Source organism: Chelmon rostratus, chromosome 17, assembly GCF_017976325.1.
Source record: "Chelmon rostratus isolate fCheRos1 chromosome 17, fCheRos1.pri, whole genome shotgun sequence".
NCBI lineage: Eukaryota > Metazoa > Chordata > Actinopteri > Chaetodontiformes > Chaetodontidae > Chelmon > Chelmon rostratus.
The window spans coordinates 17,293,670-17,311,124 of NC_055674.1; the positions used below are offsets into that span (position 1 = coordinate 17,293,670).

General features: G+C 44.5%; 1 protein-coding gene across 7 annotated transcripts in view; it reads right to left on the reverse strand.

Moving 5' to 3' along the window:
* Positions 1–17,455, reverse strand: part of ep300b (E1A binding protein p300 b) — a 33,173-nt gene that overhangs the window by 13,569 nt on the left and 2,149 nt on the right. For 2 of the 7 annotated variants that reach the window (XM_041958040.1, XM_041958037.1), the window contains exons 2-19: positions 15,804–16,414; positions 14,513–14,692; positions 11,791–12,094; positions 11,205–11,318; positions 10,766–11,008; positions 10,466–10,571; positions 10,200–10,328; positions 9,904–10,021; positions 9,568–9,751; positions 9,125–9,202; positions 8,207–8,292; positions 7,571–7,723; positions 6,455–6,997; positions 5,717–5,956; positions 5,348–5,543; positions 4,471–4,589; positions 1,950–2,189; positions 1,039–1,127 (exon numbers count right to left, since the gene is read on the reverse strand). In XM_041958040.1, the coding sequence (XP_041813974.1) occupies positions 1,039–1,127; positions 1,950–2,189; positions 4,471–4,589; positions 5,348–5,543; positions 5,717–5,956; positions 6,455–6,997; positions 7,571–7,723; positions 8,207–8,292; positions 9,125–9,202; positions 9,568–9,751; positions 9,904–10,021; positions 10,200–10,328; positions 10,466–10,571; positions 10,766–11,008; positions 11,205–11,318; positions 11,791–12,094; positions 14,513–14,692; positions 15,804–16,414 (3,733 nt within the window). Of the gene's footprint in view, positions 1–1,038; positions 1,128–1,949; positions 2,190–4,470; positions 4,590–5,347; positions 5,544–5,716; positions 5,957–6,454; positions 7,001–7,570; positions 7,724–8,206; positions 8,293–9,124; positions 9,203–9,567; positions 9,752–9,903; positions 10,022–10,199; positions 10,329–10,465; positions 10,572–10,765; positions 11,009–11,198; positions 11,319–11,790; positions 12,095–14,512; positions 14,693–15,803; positions 16,415–17,455 lie in introns of all 7 variants that reach the window. The other 5 variants (XM_041958039.1, XM_041958036.1, XM_041958038.1 and 2 more) reach the window with 3 other exon arrangements.

Consider the following 17,455-nt stretch of genomic DNA (forward strand, 5'->3'; position numbering starts at 1 on the left):
AGCAGCCGCCAATCAGGGCAGGGCAGGACAGGCCAGGGGGCGGACACACAGGAGGAGGCAGAGGGCAAGGTAGGTCGTCGCCAGGAGGAAGCAGCCAATCGTGATGCAGGGTTTTTGTGTGGGCGGGTGTTTTGATTTTGCGCGTAAATTTTGTTGTGGATGATTGGTCACACCAAAACAGGCCAATGCAGACATCACAAGCGTTAAAAAAGGAGGGAGAGAAGGGGAGAAGGGAAGGGAGATGGGGGAGGGGAGGGGAGGTCAAAATGAATATTAAAAAAGCGTGAAATAAATCGTTACAGGTCAGACGAGGACAATGGAGGGGACAGAGAGGGAGAGGGGGGACATGGAGGAGGGAGGGACGGACAGGATGTGAACAACAACCAACAGAGGACAGAGAGCCAAGGCAAAGCAAAGATTAGCGTCAGACGTCCAGTGGTAAACAACAACAACATTACAGCAACATGAGAGACCACTAGGAGCTGTGGAGGAGGAAGGGAGTGAGGATGCGAGTCTCCAAACATGAAAGGGTGGATGAGAAAAAAAATAAAGCAACAGAGACCCATCATCCTTTCAGATCATTTATAAAGTGGGAACCTTTCTTCTGGTGGTGAGAATGGATATTTCCCCACTCCCCTCTATTTACGCAAGCAAATATCAGAAAACACAAGCCGTCATGTGCCGTGGATGTAAATTTACCCAGTGGGAAACAATGGTGCAACAAATAAAGAACTGCTGGAGAAGACAGGAGCCCACTTTATGAATGACAGCATAATGAAAATTAAAACAGTGAACTATGAAGATGGAGATGGTGCCAGGGCAACCAGTTGAAGCCAAATTAAAACTCATCTGTGATTGCACTGATCGATAATGTTTCCTACAGCATAGCATCAATGTGCAAAATACAAGACACGTATAAGCTGACCTCATTGGCTGGATTTTCACAGTAAAATGCTCATGTGCTCTAACACTTCACGAATGCCATTTGTGTGTGTGACCTCTTGTGTGCTTGTGCTCCAATGTGCAGACAGCCCTTACCTGTTCTGGTAGCTAAAATAAGCAGCGTCACGTTGGATGGTGCATAATTGTTTTCCATAGCAGCAAAGAGTTTGGGGGGAAAACTCAAACTGTAAAGAGACAAAAAAAACAAACAAACAAACAAAAAGAGTTGTTTGCAGACTTCATAGACAAAAACTGAACAAATGACACCTCTTATTCATACACTCCTCACACAACATACAGTGCTAGGACAGACAAAGACAAAACTCATGGCTGGGAAATACTCGTAATCACTTTCTGGAGGAGAGTTAGACTAGATCCATACACTCTCATAATTGTCTGTTAAATATGAAGCCACAGCCTGCAGCTGGGTAGCTCAGCATAAAGACCAGAAACAAAGAAACAGCTAATCTGTCTCTGTCCAAAGGTAAAAAATCTAACAACCAGCACCTTTAAAACTGTCTAATTAACACGCTATATCTTCTTTGTTTAATCTATTTCTTGGCTGCAAGCCGCTGCCAGGCAACCGCCACAGACTCCAGAAAGTTATTGCTCCCAGCCAAGATATAGTCCGACACAAAGCCTCCGTAAAATGGCCAATTGTTGTTTTTACATTTCGGCTTTTGTAAAGATTAAACAAACGAGATATAACGTGTTAATTAGTGAGCTGCGGTGCTTTACAGGAGGATTTTGTTACCCTTGGACAGAGTCACACTAGCTGTTTCACCCTGTTTCCAGTCTTTATGCTAAATTAGCCGTCTGCTAGCTGTAGCTTCATATTTACCATGTATAAATGAAGAGTGGCGTCAATCATCTCTCCACCAGAGAGCAAACATACACATTTAAAACTCAATCCTGATCATCAATTAGCTCATTTAAAAAAAAGAAAGATTTTACTCCTTGACCCCATTAGTTTGGAAAAGGAAAAAAAATACAAGCTCTTGACTCACCTTCCTCCCACAACAGTATCCCAGGCCCTGCATGACGGGATCGATCTCCGACTCGAACACCTCAGCCAGCTTTGAGCAATACTTGTACACGCGGGACGTCTTGCGGTTGTACAGCCAGGCATTGTTGAACATCAGCCAGATATCTTCGACGTACTGCCAAGGCTCTTGGTACTGTCCCGTGTCCAGCTTCCGCTTGATGGTCGACAGGTCCATGGGGTTCTTCACGATGTCAAAGTAGTCCTGGTTTGGGATTCGAGTGGCGGGCGGAGGTAAAGTTCAGGAATTAAAAAAGGGTCAGAGGAGGGAGAGAAGAGAGAGCAGCGACATGGTGGGAGGGTTTGGTCGTCCGAGGGACCAAGATGAGAGAGATGGGGGAGAAGAGCATGATCATCATCATCATCATCATCAGCGTTGAGGTCATCAGGTGAAGGTGTGATGAAGGCGTCGACCGAGTGGGACCAGAGTAGGGAGAGAAGAGGGTGCAGGGGGACAATGTTGTTGAGCGCTGCAGAAAAGAAGGTTCACGTGCAAACAGAGAGACATGACAACTTCTGCCCTCCAGCTCTCCGCTTTGCACCCTACACTTTAAGTACTATCTGTGCTGCAGACAGGGACCAGGCGACCGCCACAAGTCTGTCCGGTCCTCTGCCGCTCATATAACCACAGTCAAAAAAATTACGGATGAGATTGCATTTGACACATCTTATTGCAACTGAAGCCAAGCCATACGAAAATCATTAGAAATCATCAATTTGAGTAATAGTACATTTGCTTATTTTGCAACACAGTGCTGAACACTGTCCAACAGCTGGGGGGGGAACGGCTCTCTGCTGAAGAATGAAAGCAAACAAAGCTTTCAGGCCCAGGAAGCGATCAAGGTGCAAAACCAAGAAGAACAGAGCAGCGGCAACAGCAACAGGCAGACACAGATTTACTGTTTTTAGCAACATAGTGGTTGGCGTTAACAATGCCAGCAGCGTGAGTGGCAATATGATGGCAGAGTTAAAGCCAACAGTGCCGAGGTGAAGGCAAATGTAAGAGGGACGGATTGGCCTCCAAGTTGTTTTTCCTTTTCCCGTCGTCTGCCCTCCGCTTTGTCTCAAACTAAAAACGCCATTTGAGAAAGCAGCAGAGAAGAGGGCGAGAAAATGAAAGGCTTTTTAGAGATTCAAAAAAAAAAAAAAAAAAAAGAGAGGAGGAGGTGTGAGTTTCAAAGAGCAGGGTCCATCTCGGTGTCACCATGGCAACAAGAGTTAGGAAACAGACCCTCATCTCTGAACGGATCCACTCACATGAACAAACAAGTGATGCATATTACCATGTCAGCCTAGAGAGCCAAATTTATGATTAATATCACAACAGTGTTTGGAAATCCAACCGGGTTGTGAGGAACTTACATTTTCAATAAGCGGCTGAACGATTATCTGGTGTTATATGATTATACAACAGCGGAAAGTTGCATCACTTGACTGTGGAGGTTCCTGAAGGGAGGTGAGCCAATAGCCTGGTGCTTGCTCATCACCGCTCTAAAAATGGCATTTATCAAACTTCATACTGCATGAGGCAGTGGTAAGACGGACGCTGTCGCTCTGTTTTCAATGCAGCAATGACTTTTACATCTATTGAAGCACATACTGAGGCTTTTAAAGGTAAAGGTATTGTCCCACCTCTACACACTGCCCACCTGAACACTGACACACTACTACTGGTGAGGAACTGAACTAGAAAGCTAGCAATGGAGGGCTAGGATGAAAACTACAAAAATCAAGATTCAAATTAAAGCCTAAAATTTGATGTGGAAAAAGGCAAACGTCAAACAAGATTAAAGTGATAAATGAAAGCAATTGGCTCATGAACTGTTGTTCAAATGATGTTCTTCCTTTGGACTTTGCTCATTGAAATACATAGTGTTGACATGTCTCCATTCTCTCCTTATTGGATTTGGAGTGCAATGAAAGACAAACAGCTATGGTTTAATTAGTAATAATACTCTGATGGATGCTTGGGCCATATAATAATAATAATAATATTAAAAAAACCTAAATTTCAATGTCAAAATCTGTAATTACTCAGGCAAAATTTTAATGTTGTTTATCTGATTTGCATATATCATTTACTTTTTTCCTTTGCTACAGTTCCATCAAAGTAAAGGCAAATGTTCATATGAGTCATTGCTTTGATTTACAAATGACAAGAAGTTTCAAAAAAGAGAGCACGCACGCACACACTCATACACACGTGCGCACGCACACACACATACACTTCAAAATCTCATTTTCTCAACTTCTGACATGCAATGGGAGAAAAATCAACTAAAAGATTAAAGAAACTGGAAGCAGATATATAAAATAAATCCAGATAATATGACAACTATGACAAAGGAGAAAAAAACATTAATGATGAAAAAAGGAAAACAGAAATAAAAACAAAGAAAAAGCTACGTTTTCAAAGGAGTTGAAGCAAAATGGCAGCCAGTGCAGTCCCTTACCAGGTTAGTTTTGTTACTAGTTCGAATACGTACGGGTATTCCCAGTAACTGGGGGTCCACCGGCTGACGGAAGGGAAGGGACTCAGGGTCCTGCCGGTACAAAGCTTCCAGGGTGGGCATGAGAGCCTGACGCAGCTCCTCCGGCTTAAAGACTGGAAGCGAGGGAGCAAATGAGAAATGGAAGAGGTTTAGAGACGTAAGGTAAAGGGGGAAGAGAGGAAGGGGTGCAAATTGCGTAGCAGACGCTCCTCTCTGCTGCATCTGAGGACGGCTGGCAGCAAAACTCCACTGACTGCATCACGTCGTGTTACGTCATTCAACAGAAGAGACTGAGTGTTAAGGCTGCAGTAGCGGAGTTGTGTCAGGCCACAGTAAATGTGATAAAACTGGTGCTTTTCTGGTGACACAGTCAACACAGACAAAACAGAAGGCACGGGTGGTTCCAGGCACATCGTACGCTGTTGGCAACAACGCCTTGACTGAATCTCTGCAAGTTTCAACGAACCACTGCGTTAAAGATGGCTCACTTTGGACACGCATTCAAGTTTGGAGCTATATTTACTCACCACTCAGGTCACTACTACTACTACTCACAGGGCTGGGTGGTGAGTTAACTATTAAATCACTGGCCCAGGCAGCATTTTGCTCAGAACAGTTTCTAAAGGGGGAAAACAAAGCTCTCCCATCGTTTGTTAGTCAGCTTGGTTGTTAAAAAGAAAATTCATACACTTCATTTAAAAGATGCATAACTGTCTCATAACTGTCTGCAAATCATTCCTTTGTTGTGGAGCAATTTTTACCCTGACACTGAGGGCTAAATCATTTTAATTGTGCCCATTTTTTGAGCACACTCTTTGGCCCCTCTACCCACCCATCAATGAGCAGGCCGCTGTTTAATCAGTACACTTACTTTTCTTCTTGCTCTGAGCGCTGGCTGGGGAGCTGTTGGTGGCTGTTGACCCTGACCCCTCCTCTTCCTCTTTGGGCTCTTTCTTCACCTCCGGCTTCTTGTCTTCACCTGTCGCTACTGACGATGACACCGAGGATGAAGACGTATCCATGGGCTCACCTTTACATCCATCTCCTGACGGCTTTTCTTTCTTTATCTGAGAGAAAAATTCAGCATAATGCATATTGCATATAATGCATATATAAAGACCTTAAAAACAATATTAAACTCTAAACTACTCAAAACCATGTAGACCTGAAAGTTAGACATTTTCCAGGATTTTCAGACACCTTCATAAGAGCGTCAGTGAGTCAGCGTGGACAATTTTACCTCAGGTTTCTCCTCCGTCTTCATATCAGGCTGACCCTTTCCCATCTTCCCCTTGCCTTCTCCTTGGCTGTCAGTCCCTTCGTCGTCGTCCTCCTGCTTTTTCACCTCCATTTTCACGTCTTCTTGGCTGGGACCGGGACAGTCCGCCTGGGCGAGCTGGGAATTGGGGTTGGTACTGCTACTGACCGAGGCTGGAGAGGACACCTGACCATCTGCCGTCAGAGAAGGCTTCGCAGATAGCTGTGGCAGCGGGACAGAGATGGAGTGAAGTTTAGAAATGGCAGGTTAGAATCCACAAAAAGGGAACATTTGTTTTTTTTGTTCCACTCACTTTGTAATGTCAATCATGGACAATCAGGTAATGCTTCCTCAAACTCATTTGTGGAACAGTGAATTTTTCAAAAGAAAGTTCAGTAGTTTGAAGATAATTCATTCATTTGCAAAACCTAAACCTCTGTTTTTTTTTTAATACTGACAAACTTTGGCAAACTTTTCATTTGAATTTTTATGCATTTTTCTTATTCCCTATGTGAAAGACGAAACTATAGAACAACTAGACTCACTTGCTGCTGTCACAGGGATAAGCCCCTCATGCAATTGAGAACCGAAGGCTCACTGAACCAGAGTAAGCAGGAAGCCAGGAGCATCACTGAATGAGGCTTCTGCAGGTGGTTTCAGGAAAAGGAGTCTGACTTTGGAAGAGTGGGAAAAGTAATGGAAGCAGGGTGATCTACTCACTGGGGTCTGAGGCAGCTGCAATGGCACATGAGCATTCTGGGTAGGCACCAACGAAGCCTGACCTGCTTGGGGGCCTGAGGAAGCCACACCCCCAAGCGTCTGCTGTGGCAGGTGATTAGTCTTCTCAGAGGTCACCGCCTGCCCTGATGACTGCTGCTGTGAAGCTTGTTGTTGCTGCTGTTGTTGCTGCTGCTGCTGTTGTTGCTGCTGCTGCTGTTGGGGGTGCTGGGGAGGGGGCAGCTGGGGTGTGCCAGGAGTCTGTGGTTGCGGGGTCTGAGATCTAGGTAACGTGGGGGGCGTCTGATGCGGCTGAGGCGTTAAGCTGCGTGCTGGTGAGGGGGAGTTTGTTCGGATGGGTGGACAGTGAGGGTAGGAGTTAGGCTGGGTGGAGGTAGAGGATGGAGGCAGGTTGGGTAAAGGCCCAGCACCACTGGCACTACCAGGCCCCATGGAACTTCCAGGGGCTCCAGAGCCCGGTGCAGAAGAGGCAGCCTGTGCTGCGGGGCTACTGGCTGGGAGGGAAGGCGGTGTTGACATCTGGTTCTGCTACAGAGGATAGGACACAGAGGTTAGAGAAAGAAGAAAAGCCGGAGGTCCCTACTCTTCTTTAAGAAAAAAATTATCTTTTCTTATAGAACCTCTGTTAAAGATGAATCTCCATTAAGAACAACATGGGTCTGACTAATTATAGAGAAAGGTTTTACTAGACACAACTCTGGAACTTTGTGTGACATTTTATTTTTAATCGGCCTCTTTGAAAGCTAGAACATAAATTAATGATATAGGGAAGACTGCAAAACGCACAAGTAATCGGTCTTTAAACTTCTTGATAGAGCCAATAAAGAACTGTGATCCATCTCTCACAGCGGACAAGAATTATGTGCCAAAATCCTGAAGACAGTTCAACTGATTATACAATATTCATCATTATCCATCAATTCCTGCAAAGCAGCTCTGCGGGTTGATGCCCGCGTTCGTCCTCATTTGCTGTCATTCAGCAGGTGCCCCACATCCGACTGAAGATATGTTTGAATCACATTCTTATTCTGCTTTTGCAAAGACCCTTGGCAATCGAACTCATCTCTGCATTACAAGCTACTGTCACTAAATCCGTACCGGTGGCACTGCAGTCTGCGCTCCTGGCTGGTTCATGCCAACAGGACCAGAACCACGTCCAGGACTGGACCCAGGAAACTGGCCTGGAGGGAGGTACTGGTTCTGTAACTGCGTGGCATTGGGCTGACCCATCCTTGTTGGTCCCATACCCATCTGGAAACGAGACAACAAGGGACATGTGAAGTCTGGGATGGAAAAAAGCATTTCAGCAAACTGTGTTTTTATGCAAATGTGATCTTGAATACACTAAACATGCTTTTTCTGATTTTTCTCATTCTCTGTCTTTTGTGCACCCTCCTCCACACAGATCGCAGCTGAGACTTCTCACAGTACTTAGGTTAAAACGAAATCAAGTTTATTGGCACATACACAGAATCATACACAGTGCGACACACAGTGAAATCTGATCTCTGAAAATAACCCATTCTTAACATTATGAGCAGTGGGCACTGTGTAGCACCAGGGACAGACTGACAGGAGAATTAACCTCACATACTTGTTTTTGAACTTACATCACTTTATCCTTTAGCATACCTGAGTACCAACTTTGGGAAACTATCTATTTGGGACTTTCATACATGAAGCTCATATAACCCTCAAGTAGTCTGTGATAGAGATGGTGACAGTGATGCCAACCTGGTTCATTGGAGCATTCAGAGGAAGAGGCGGTGTCGACCTCTGACCCATCGACTGCATCCCCATTTGACCAAACTGGTTAATTCCTAGAGATGAAGGGGGACAGAAATGAGACAAGTTAGAATGAGACAAAACACTGATGGTGTGTTCACACCAGGGTTGTTGCTCGTTATTTGAAACTCATCATTTGAATGTGGGAAGAAAATAAACAACTGGTAAAGGTCTGTTGGACATCTGTGTCACTGTGTGACTGTGTGACAATCATAAATTGATTTTGCTGCTATGAATATCCATATGACTATGTGAATATCAATGTGTCAGTTTATCTAAATGGATGAACTTTCATTTACAGATAACAACCAGGGGAAAATCAATAACTAAACTTTAGTTTAGCTGAGGCAAGTTGTGGCTATCTCGCCAGCTAGCTTTCCATTTGATATAGGCCCTCTTACTTTAGCTGTCTAGTTAGCAAATCTGTAGTTACAGCATTTTACCTTTGGAGGGCAGCATGTTCTCTTTGCCAACACAAAATAGAAAGAAAAAGTGAGTCATCTGAACAGATAATCTCGACGCCATAACATCTGAAGTAAAGTGTGGAAGCATTTTGAATTTGGCACCACAGACTGAAGTAAGGGACGCATGTTTGCTGACTTTGCTGCACACAATTGCTCTAAAGTAACATCACCAAATGCACAATCTTGGCCAGTCAGACAACTGTTCTCCTGGCGAAATTTACTCGAGTGTTGAGGCAAAAAAATGTGCAGGATTAATGTGCTAACAGGCTAACAACAGAAGTACACAGTTATATCAAACACTTGTTATTACCCTCCACAAAACTCCTGTAAAAATAACTTTCTGTAAGTCTGGCTGCTCAACAAGCATTTGTAATGACGTCAGTTACACGTATTAGACACACACCTGCTGGGTTCTGCATTCTGTTGACCATCTGATTGGGTCCAGTTGGTCGGACCATGGACGGATCAGCGTGAGGACCATCTGACAGGGTGAGAAGAGTAACAAGAATCACACACATGTTGCCTTCAAGATCACTGAACACCAGTAAAACCACAGATGACTGAAAAATGTTTAAAAGGTGAGAAAAACTAGAGTGGGGCACACAAACTTCATTACACTTTAATGAATGAGAAAAGTGGTGTGCAAGTCTGCATGTTCTCTTTTTTGATCAGTGTTTAGTATCATGTATATAGATACGTCCCAAGCAACATCAATGTCACTGATCTAAAAGCAGAGCGGTCAAATTCTTTTCTATTATTTATATACCAGCGAGTATGTGCATGCAATCATGTGTCTATGCACGTACAGAAGTGTGCGAGGGAGGTAAAGACAGTATGTTTACATACTTGCAGGTTGCCCCGGGGCCATGGGCGGCTGTCCCATGCTGGGCGGCCCCTGCGGGAGGCCTGGGGAGCCTATGCCAGGTTGTCCCGGCATCATGCCCTGCTTCTGGAGTCGTGTCCTCCTCTTTTCCTCCAGCTCCTTCTGGATCTTGTAGATCTTCTCTGCCAGCAGGTGGTAATACTCCGCCTAGAAGGGATGCAACACAAGAGAGGGAGGCTGTTACAGGATACATTGTAACAGTGCACAAAATAATCAAATACTTTTACTTCATCAGCCCTTAAGTGGAAACTGATGGTCATACTACAATACCTTACACTCTACGTGGGTTGGTTTCTTACCCTACTGTTGGCTGACTCGTACATGTCCCCCTCTACTTTTCGAGCGTAAGCCACCAAATTCTCCATCCGCCGATCCTTCAGCGCAGCTGGATCAGGAGTGGGGAAGATGGCCTGCACGCTGCTCTCACACATGCACAAACAGAAAGGACACACAGCTACAATTAAATGGAGGACAAGGGCACCCAATTCACATTCAGGGCTTAAAATGATCTGATACACAAATTAGATTTATTTTATTAGCTTGTGGCCATAGTGAGATTTTTTTTGGGGGGGGGCTCGCGGATCAGCAGACTCACAGCTTGTGAACAAGGTGGTTGCGGAGGTCCTGCGTGATGTCTTCATGCCAAGACTTCCTCATGCCTGCAGCAGAAGGAGGAGTCGCCGTGGGCATGGAGCCCAGGTTCCCCACACCATCATTCATCAAGCTGGGGAAAGCGACAGACAGGAAGGGAAGCGAGGAGTAAGACTATAGCCAATACAGAACTAATTTTGACTTGGTTTAAGTCTGTTATATGACAGCAGCAAGAAGTAAAAAGCTGTGAGCAGTGAGGCGCAGTCCTACCTCTGTGCATTCATGTTGCTGTGCAACATGGCGTTTGGCAGTAGGTTGGACTGCTGGTTGGGGGGTTGCACACCCACTCCACCATTCACTCCCATAGAGTTTCCTCCTGGAAAGAGATAGTTGCAGAGTTTGAAGGATATGACTGAAAAGTATAATAATCCCCATTAACGCATTAATGTGAATCTATCCCCTGAAATACAAGTCATCTTATGTGACAAAGTCGTTGACCACATGTCAGCTAACAGCTGGGAGAGGTCAAGAAGGACAATCCAATGATGGACAATGGCATAACAAACTAACCCATGGTGTTTAGAGGTCTCATCCCAGGCTGGCCCTGCAGCCCCTGGTTTGGCATGTTGGCCTGTTGTGGCTGCTGCGGCATCTGGTTGCCCTGGTAAGTGAGACCCAGAGCAGCGTAGGCCCTCTCTATGGAGCTGGGGTCAATCTGGTTGGGAGGGTTCAGGTTCGGAGTGTTGGACTGCCCACCAGGTACCCCTGTACCTAAGGCGTTCACCAAACCCACCCCTGCACTGTTAACAAGAGCTGCCGAGAGAACGGGTGGTGTTGATGGGAGAAAGAGAGGTGGAGAGATAACAAAGGGTGAGGATCTGTGGACTCAAGCCTACTGTTGTGCGCTTCTGTTTAGTCACAGGATTCTCAAATCATTTTAAGGTAGGTGATGTGTAATAATTCAATAAGAGCCATGAGCATGCATACTGCTCGAGACACACACACTCACACTGCTGATTCCTCTTGTCTCCAGCATTTTTCAGAGGCAGGCACACAGGACAGTCGTGTCGTGTGCAATTCTTCCAATGAGAAATGATCTGTCTGGATGAGGCACAGTGCGCCACTGGGGGGAGAAGAGACAGAAAATGGAGAGAAGTTTGAGAAAAGGGAAGAGAAGCGAAAGACAAGAGGAGCAGAGAGAGGGAGAACAAGTGAAATGAGAAATCGTGAAAGTTACGGAGGAAGATGAATAATGAGACAAGAAAAGGATGAGAGGGGAAAAAAAGAAAACAGAAGAGTCAAAAGGAAGAGGGAGAAGCCAGACACCAAGAAAGTTATTGTATGAGTCATTCAGCACAAGAAACTATGTCCAGATGAGAGAAGGAGAAATGAAAAATTACAGTAGAACAGCCAGCCAGAGAGAGAATAACTCATTCTGATACAACAAGTAACTGGAAGGCAAACCGAGAGGGATATAAACAACAAACAAGGAAAAAATGAATTGCTGCAGATACATGACAACTTTAAACACTGACTAGTGTTTATATAAACCACACACCATAAAGCAGGCAATCAGCATAATTCAACAGACTCACCATGGCAGGACTTGCCAGCCTGGCAATGAGTCATGTGGTTGAGCACGTTCTTCATGGTGCGACAGTGAGGCAGGTTGCACTGCCGCACTTCCCCATTGGCCTGCTCCCTCCGCTGGCACTTGTGCGCGTGGAGCAAGAGGACCAGCTGTTGTTGGATCAGCTTCCGTTTCTCGGGGTCTGCGGTAGGGGGCGCTGCGCCGGGACCTGCCCCGACGGCATTGAGCCCGACCTGGGCCCCTCCCACCGCTGCCGCTCCGCCGACGGATACGCCACCAACCGCTGTTGGCTGCGGCTGCTGGGCGGCCTTGGGACACACAGGAGGCATAGACGTGGTTTTAGAAAGAATTATTTACAACATTGCAATGATCAGGCGTTATGGGACCACTTCCACTGCCTTATTTATTCACAGCTTGACAACTAATAAATCAATTCGATGACCAATTTTTCCTGGACTTTGTAGCCCTACGTCGGGGAAAAAGAACATTGCAACTCGTTTGCATGTGCAGCAGATTTTCTAACTACAAAATTACTGTTGTCACTACGTGTAGATATAGATGAAGCGTTAACTGTTGAAAGAACATGTAAAGCTTTTTATCAATGTAGCAAAGGCCATGGCTTTTGTCTAATACCTTAAAGCTTAAAGAAAAAAGAAAAGTAGCGAAAGGATTCAACAATCAAACACTCTAAAATGCTCTATGAATAAAGGAGCAGAAAGTCAGTTTCAGATCTCTGCTTACAGCTATTCTGTAATCAAAAACAGGAGACTAGCATCTAGAGAATGAATAGGACCGTTCTTGGTTGAAAAAAAATAGAATCTGTTTTTAATTATGGTCAAATAATAATAATAAGTATAATAAGTAATGAAAGCTTGTAATGCAAGAGTGCAGTTGACACAGTGCTCTGCTGCCTACTGATGACTGCCTCATTTATCAATTCATCCCTATCGTCCAACTATTGTTCAAATTGCAGCTCTGCCAAAACCAACAGATATGTGAGAGTTTAAAAATCGGATAACAATATATTGGCTTATTCTCTTTTTTTTGGAAGTAAAACACATAAAATGGACCACACTCCTGGTACATTGTCCCTCAGATCTCTCTCGTGGACAAACTGTAATTTACCTCACACCTAGTTTGTTGTCACTGAGGTGGGTAAGACAACTGTAATGGTGATTTGAGTTACTGCTTTACAAAAAATCCATTTAAGACAACCCTATCAATGGTTTTCCTCCTTACTTAGAGGACTCAGCCAGAGCTGCTTCCCTTTTGAGACAACTGAGTTTGTCAAAAATATCCCACAGTCAATTTCAGATTTGTCTGTAAAAGTGAGTCATTTCCGCATTAAAATGTTAAATAGCCACGTACATCTGTACCACCCGTACACTCCTTATTGACTTGATTTTTACTATTAATGATGCCCTAAAGGTACTGTAAAGTATATGCCACTAGTTCCACTCTATTTTATGGACAGTTTAGAATCACAAAATACTACCAAAGAGTAAAAAGGAGACTTTTACAGTTAGAGTTTGAAGTCCTGCTGTGAGGACTTAGCAGACGGAAAAATAACAAATGCATCATTGTCAGTGGTGGTGTTAAGGGAAAAAAACAAACAAACTGCAGTTGTCCATACTGTGAACACAGAGCTGTACAGTGACAGAGAGCGAGAGGAAAAAGTTTGACATAAAGTTGCCAAAACACATCTTGTTCAAGCAAAGTGGTCCGTGACTTTGATGGGTTAGACAGGTGCAACAGAGGGTGCTCGCCTGGACTGTGACTTGCATAGAGATAATAAAATCATTAAAACAAAATAAAAAGTGCTTTTCTACACTGTGTTTATGTATTTTGAATAGTTTTGTTGTGGAGGAACTGGTCTCTCTACCTCCTCTCCTCAGAAACATGAATAATCATTTATCTAGTCTCTCCTCAGCCACCTCATCTATCAGACCTTCTGCAACCTTCATGATTTTTCTTTTCTACAGTAAAGGTGACGTAATAACATTCATGCAGGTGCGTTGGCATTTTTCCTTGCACGAGACAAACTAGTTTGTATGACAGATTATCTGATCGCGTCTGAATGAGCGTGTTTGTAATTATCAAACCACTTGCAAACTTTGCAACGCTGCAAAGTGGGTTAGAAAAGGCCTGCAGTCTTGCTGAGGGTGTGCTGTACTTGTTTGTACATATGAGAAGTAATGGGAGAAGTTGTGTGAAAAATGAAAGGAAAAAAAAAAGCTTGAAAGTGAAATTCACTTCCTGCCTAGTACCTTCAAACAGTAGGCCAATCACTGCCTGAAGTGGGTGGGATTGTGAAAATAGTCGACAAACGGAAAGTTACACAAATTGCTGGGCGCAGTCCATTGTTGGTTTTGGGCTCTTGGCAGGGAGAAAAATGCAGAGTATCATCAGACTCATCCTTTCACCAGGAACTGGAATCTCACCCACATGAGACTTCAGTGGCAACTGAAAACTACAATAACTTGGATGACTGACGCAAAATGCCATTGAGACACACTTCTGGCCATAATGTGTTAGACCAAAAATTAAACTGCGTTCTGGTTTAAGTGAGGACGTAAATGCAAAGATGTGTCAAAGGATGGAAAACGAGAAAACGAGCGACGTTAAAATGTATTTTTAGTTATACTTGATAAGTGGTTAAATAAGTGGCTTTTATGGTGGCTGCAGAGTTTATCCACCTGTGCAGAACAGATACAAACAATTCCTACCATCCCAGGCATGCCTTGACCCGGTGGTGCCTTCTTGTCCATGTTGAACTGGGTGGCCATATTGTTGGGCAGGCCCGCCTTATTCTGGAGCTGTGGGCCCAGCCCTGCTCCAGGCAGTCCCTGGCCTGCAGACTGGCCGTACGGACCACCATAGGGGCCCGCGTTGGCCATCATATTCATCTGGAGACCAGGATGTAGGGAGGCAAAGAGGAAATGAGAGAGATGAGAAGAAGGAGAGAGTGTATGGAGATGAAAGAAGAGGAAGAAATAAATTAGAAGATCAAAATAACAAACTTTTCATGACCTATGGAAGCATGATTTCAGTACCCAGTCAGCTGATATCAAAACATTCAAGGAAGAAATATGGAGATACAACAAGATCATCTTAGTAAATTTGTATCCAACTATGTTGAACTGTATTAACTTTAGATTAAAATTTGCTTTAACTGCAGTGTTTCATTTGTGCACAACTGGGGACAGTCTGCATTTACATGGATAATAATGCACATTTTAACGGCAGGATATTACTTAAAAAAAAAATTGCTGGTGCACCGCTGCAGTGGTCAGGCCAAGACAGTTATGCTAAACAATCTACCATAGTTTGCAATACTGTCTTCACAACTTTAGATCAAAATCACAACTTTCGTGTGACATATTGACTAGCGAGGAGGTTAACCATCAATACCACAGAGCCAACAGTGATGTGGCTGTGAGTCCAACACATAACCACACTCGCGCCTGCACCTGCTCTGGAAATTTTTTTCAGCAGTCTGACATAAGTACGCGCTACAGTTTGCAGCGTCATGTGGATCTGAAAAGACCCAAAACCTGAAAATACTGTTTAACTGAAACAAACCTGACTTTTAGAGTGAAACTACCATGAATTTTCCCTTTTGAATGAATTAACTAAACTAAAGAGGTCATATTTTTAAATTGTATCCAGACCAATCAGGCACATTTCCACCATTTTTAGCAGCAATTTCAAACTTTAACATTTTACATGCAGTATATATGGGGCAGTGGGCTGTAACAGGAACATCCCTGACAATACATACATTCAAATTAAGAATGCTACAACTTTTCTAATGTAAAAAAAATGTAAAAATATTTATACTGGAAGAAATCTACATGCACCAAAACCACACTTTGTTTATCAGCATTTGGAAGTCTCTGTTAAAGTTTTCAGCTTAGCCTAGAGTTCACGATAAAATAGTTGCTACTGAGATGCCAACTTCTGGCTGACAACCAGAGCATCTGTAAGGTCTGGCCCTGCTGTGCTGTGTGTCCTTACCTTGTTCAGTGCTCCAGGTTGCTGCGGTCTCATCCCTGCCTGACCCCCAGGTCCAATTTGCTGACCGCCCTGCTGCTGCTGTAGGGTTTCCGCCAAAAGATTAGTATTGTTACCCATGCCTGCACTGCCAGGGTAACCCATTCTTGGGGAGCCATTCATCACCTGCCCCCCCATCGGGCCTTGCTGTTGCTGTCCAGGACTGCCCTTCTGGGCACCCATCATGGCAGCTGCCCGATTGAGCGCTGCCACCCCTCCAACCATTCCAACCTGCTGCATTAGTCCAGGCTGCTGCTGTTGCTGGCCCTGTGGGGGCATGCCTTGAGGTCCACCAGGGGAGACACCGACACCCCCCATCATCCCCATGGAAGCCCCGGGTGCTGTGCTGTTGGAAGTAGGGCCGCCCTGCTGTGCTGGTGCTCCAGCGCGCAAGAGTTCAGACAGCTGTTTGTGTTTCGCAGCTGCATCCTGGCCTCCCAAACCAATGCCTCCTCCGAGCCCTGTAAGACTGGTGTGGAGTTGGTTGACATCTCCTCCATTGGTTAGCCCCAGGTCCGAGGAACTGATGAGCTCGTCTGGGAGGTCGTGCTCCAGGTCAAAGAGTGAACCAAAATCTAGGCATGGAGGAAAAGAAGCAAAATTCATACCAACTAGAAGTATAAAAATTTGGTTCACGTAGCTGAGTTCAACTAAAATCTTCACTGAATACAGTCAGTTTTGCAAGAATAATTGAAGTGCCTTGTGTCTTGTAAGTGTGACACAGCTCTGACATTAGTCTGAAAACTATCAACCATTAATCTAAAGCACACAGGTAGGCAGCCAGTGCAGGAGTAGCTGCCTCTCACAACCTGGACCTCTCTCCTGGGCATCAGTTTGTGGTTTGATGGGGCGCCAAACATGGAGAGTGAACGTGGTCGGGTCAGGGTGAGAAGCCGCAGAGGGGTAAACACTGCAGTGCCTCTGTAGGTGTGTGCATTAGATCTACAGTTATGTAGTGCATGAAACAGAAAAGGTCTTATCTTGAAAATGTCTTATCTACTGCGACAGGAGGCCAATTCAAAAAAGGCAAAGTTGTTGTGATTTATATATATTTTAGTGCACTCTTGATCATTTTCCTCAAGTAGATCTTGAAAAAGCAGTCCTACTTCCACTTTTAACAGTCACAAACCAAGTTGTTCTCTTCAGAAGGCCTCATGAAAACATGCACAGTTTGGCTGGTTATGGTGGCTTCTGGCCTGGTAACAGCTCTCTAAATACTCTCAAAAATCGATGCCACCATAGATGCGCTGTGCCAGCGTTTGACTTGATTCAAGAGACTAGTTGCACCCCGTCCTGACTTTTCTCTTCACTTGTTCTGACTGCATTAGGAGCCCAGATACTGGTGGAAATCTAAACATGCACCAAGATCAAAATCTACATTTAGTGACGCAGCTGCCGGTCTGCAACTTTGCACGGTTTACGTGAAAAACTTTCAAAGATCTGTAAAGTTTGTGCAATAAGAAATAATTGTTGTGCTGAAGACAGTAATTGTATAACGTAGCACAGAGGAAAAACAGCCCCATCCCCTCATTATAGTTCTGCTTCCCGTTAAAACTGGATGCAAAAAGGGGAGGTGATGCGAAGAGTTCACGGCTTCTTGCTCAATATGTGTAAAA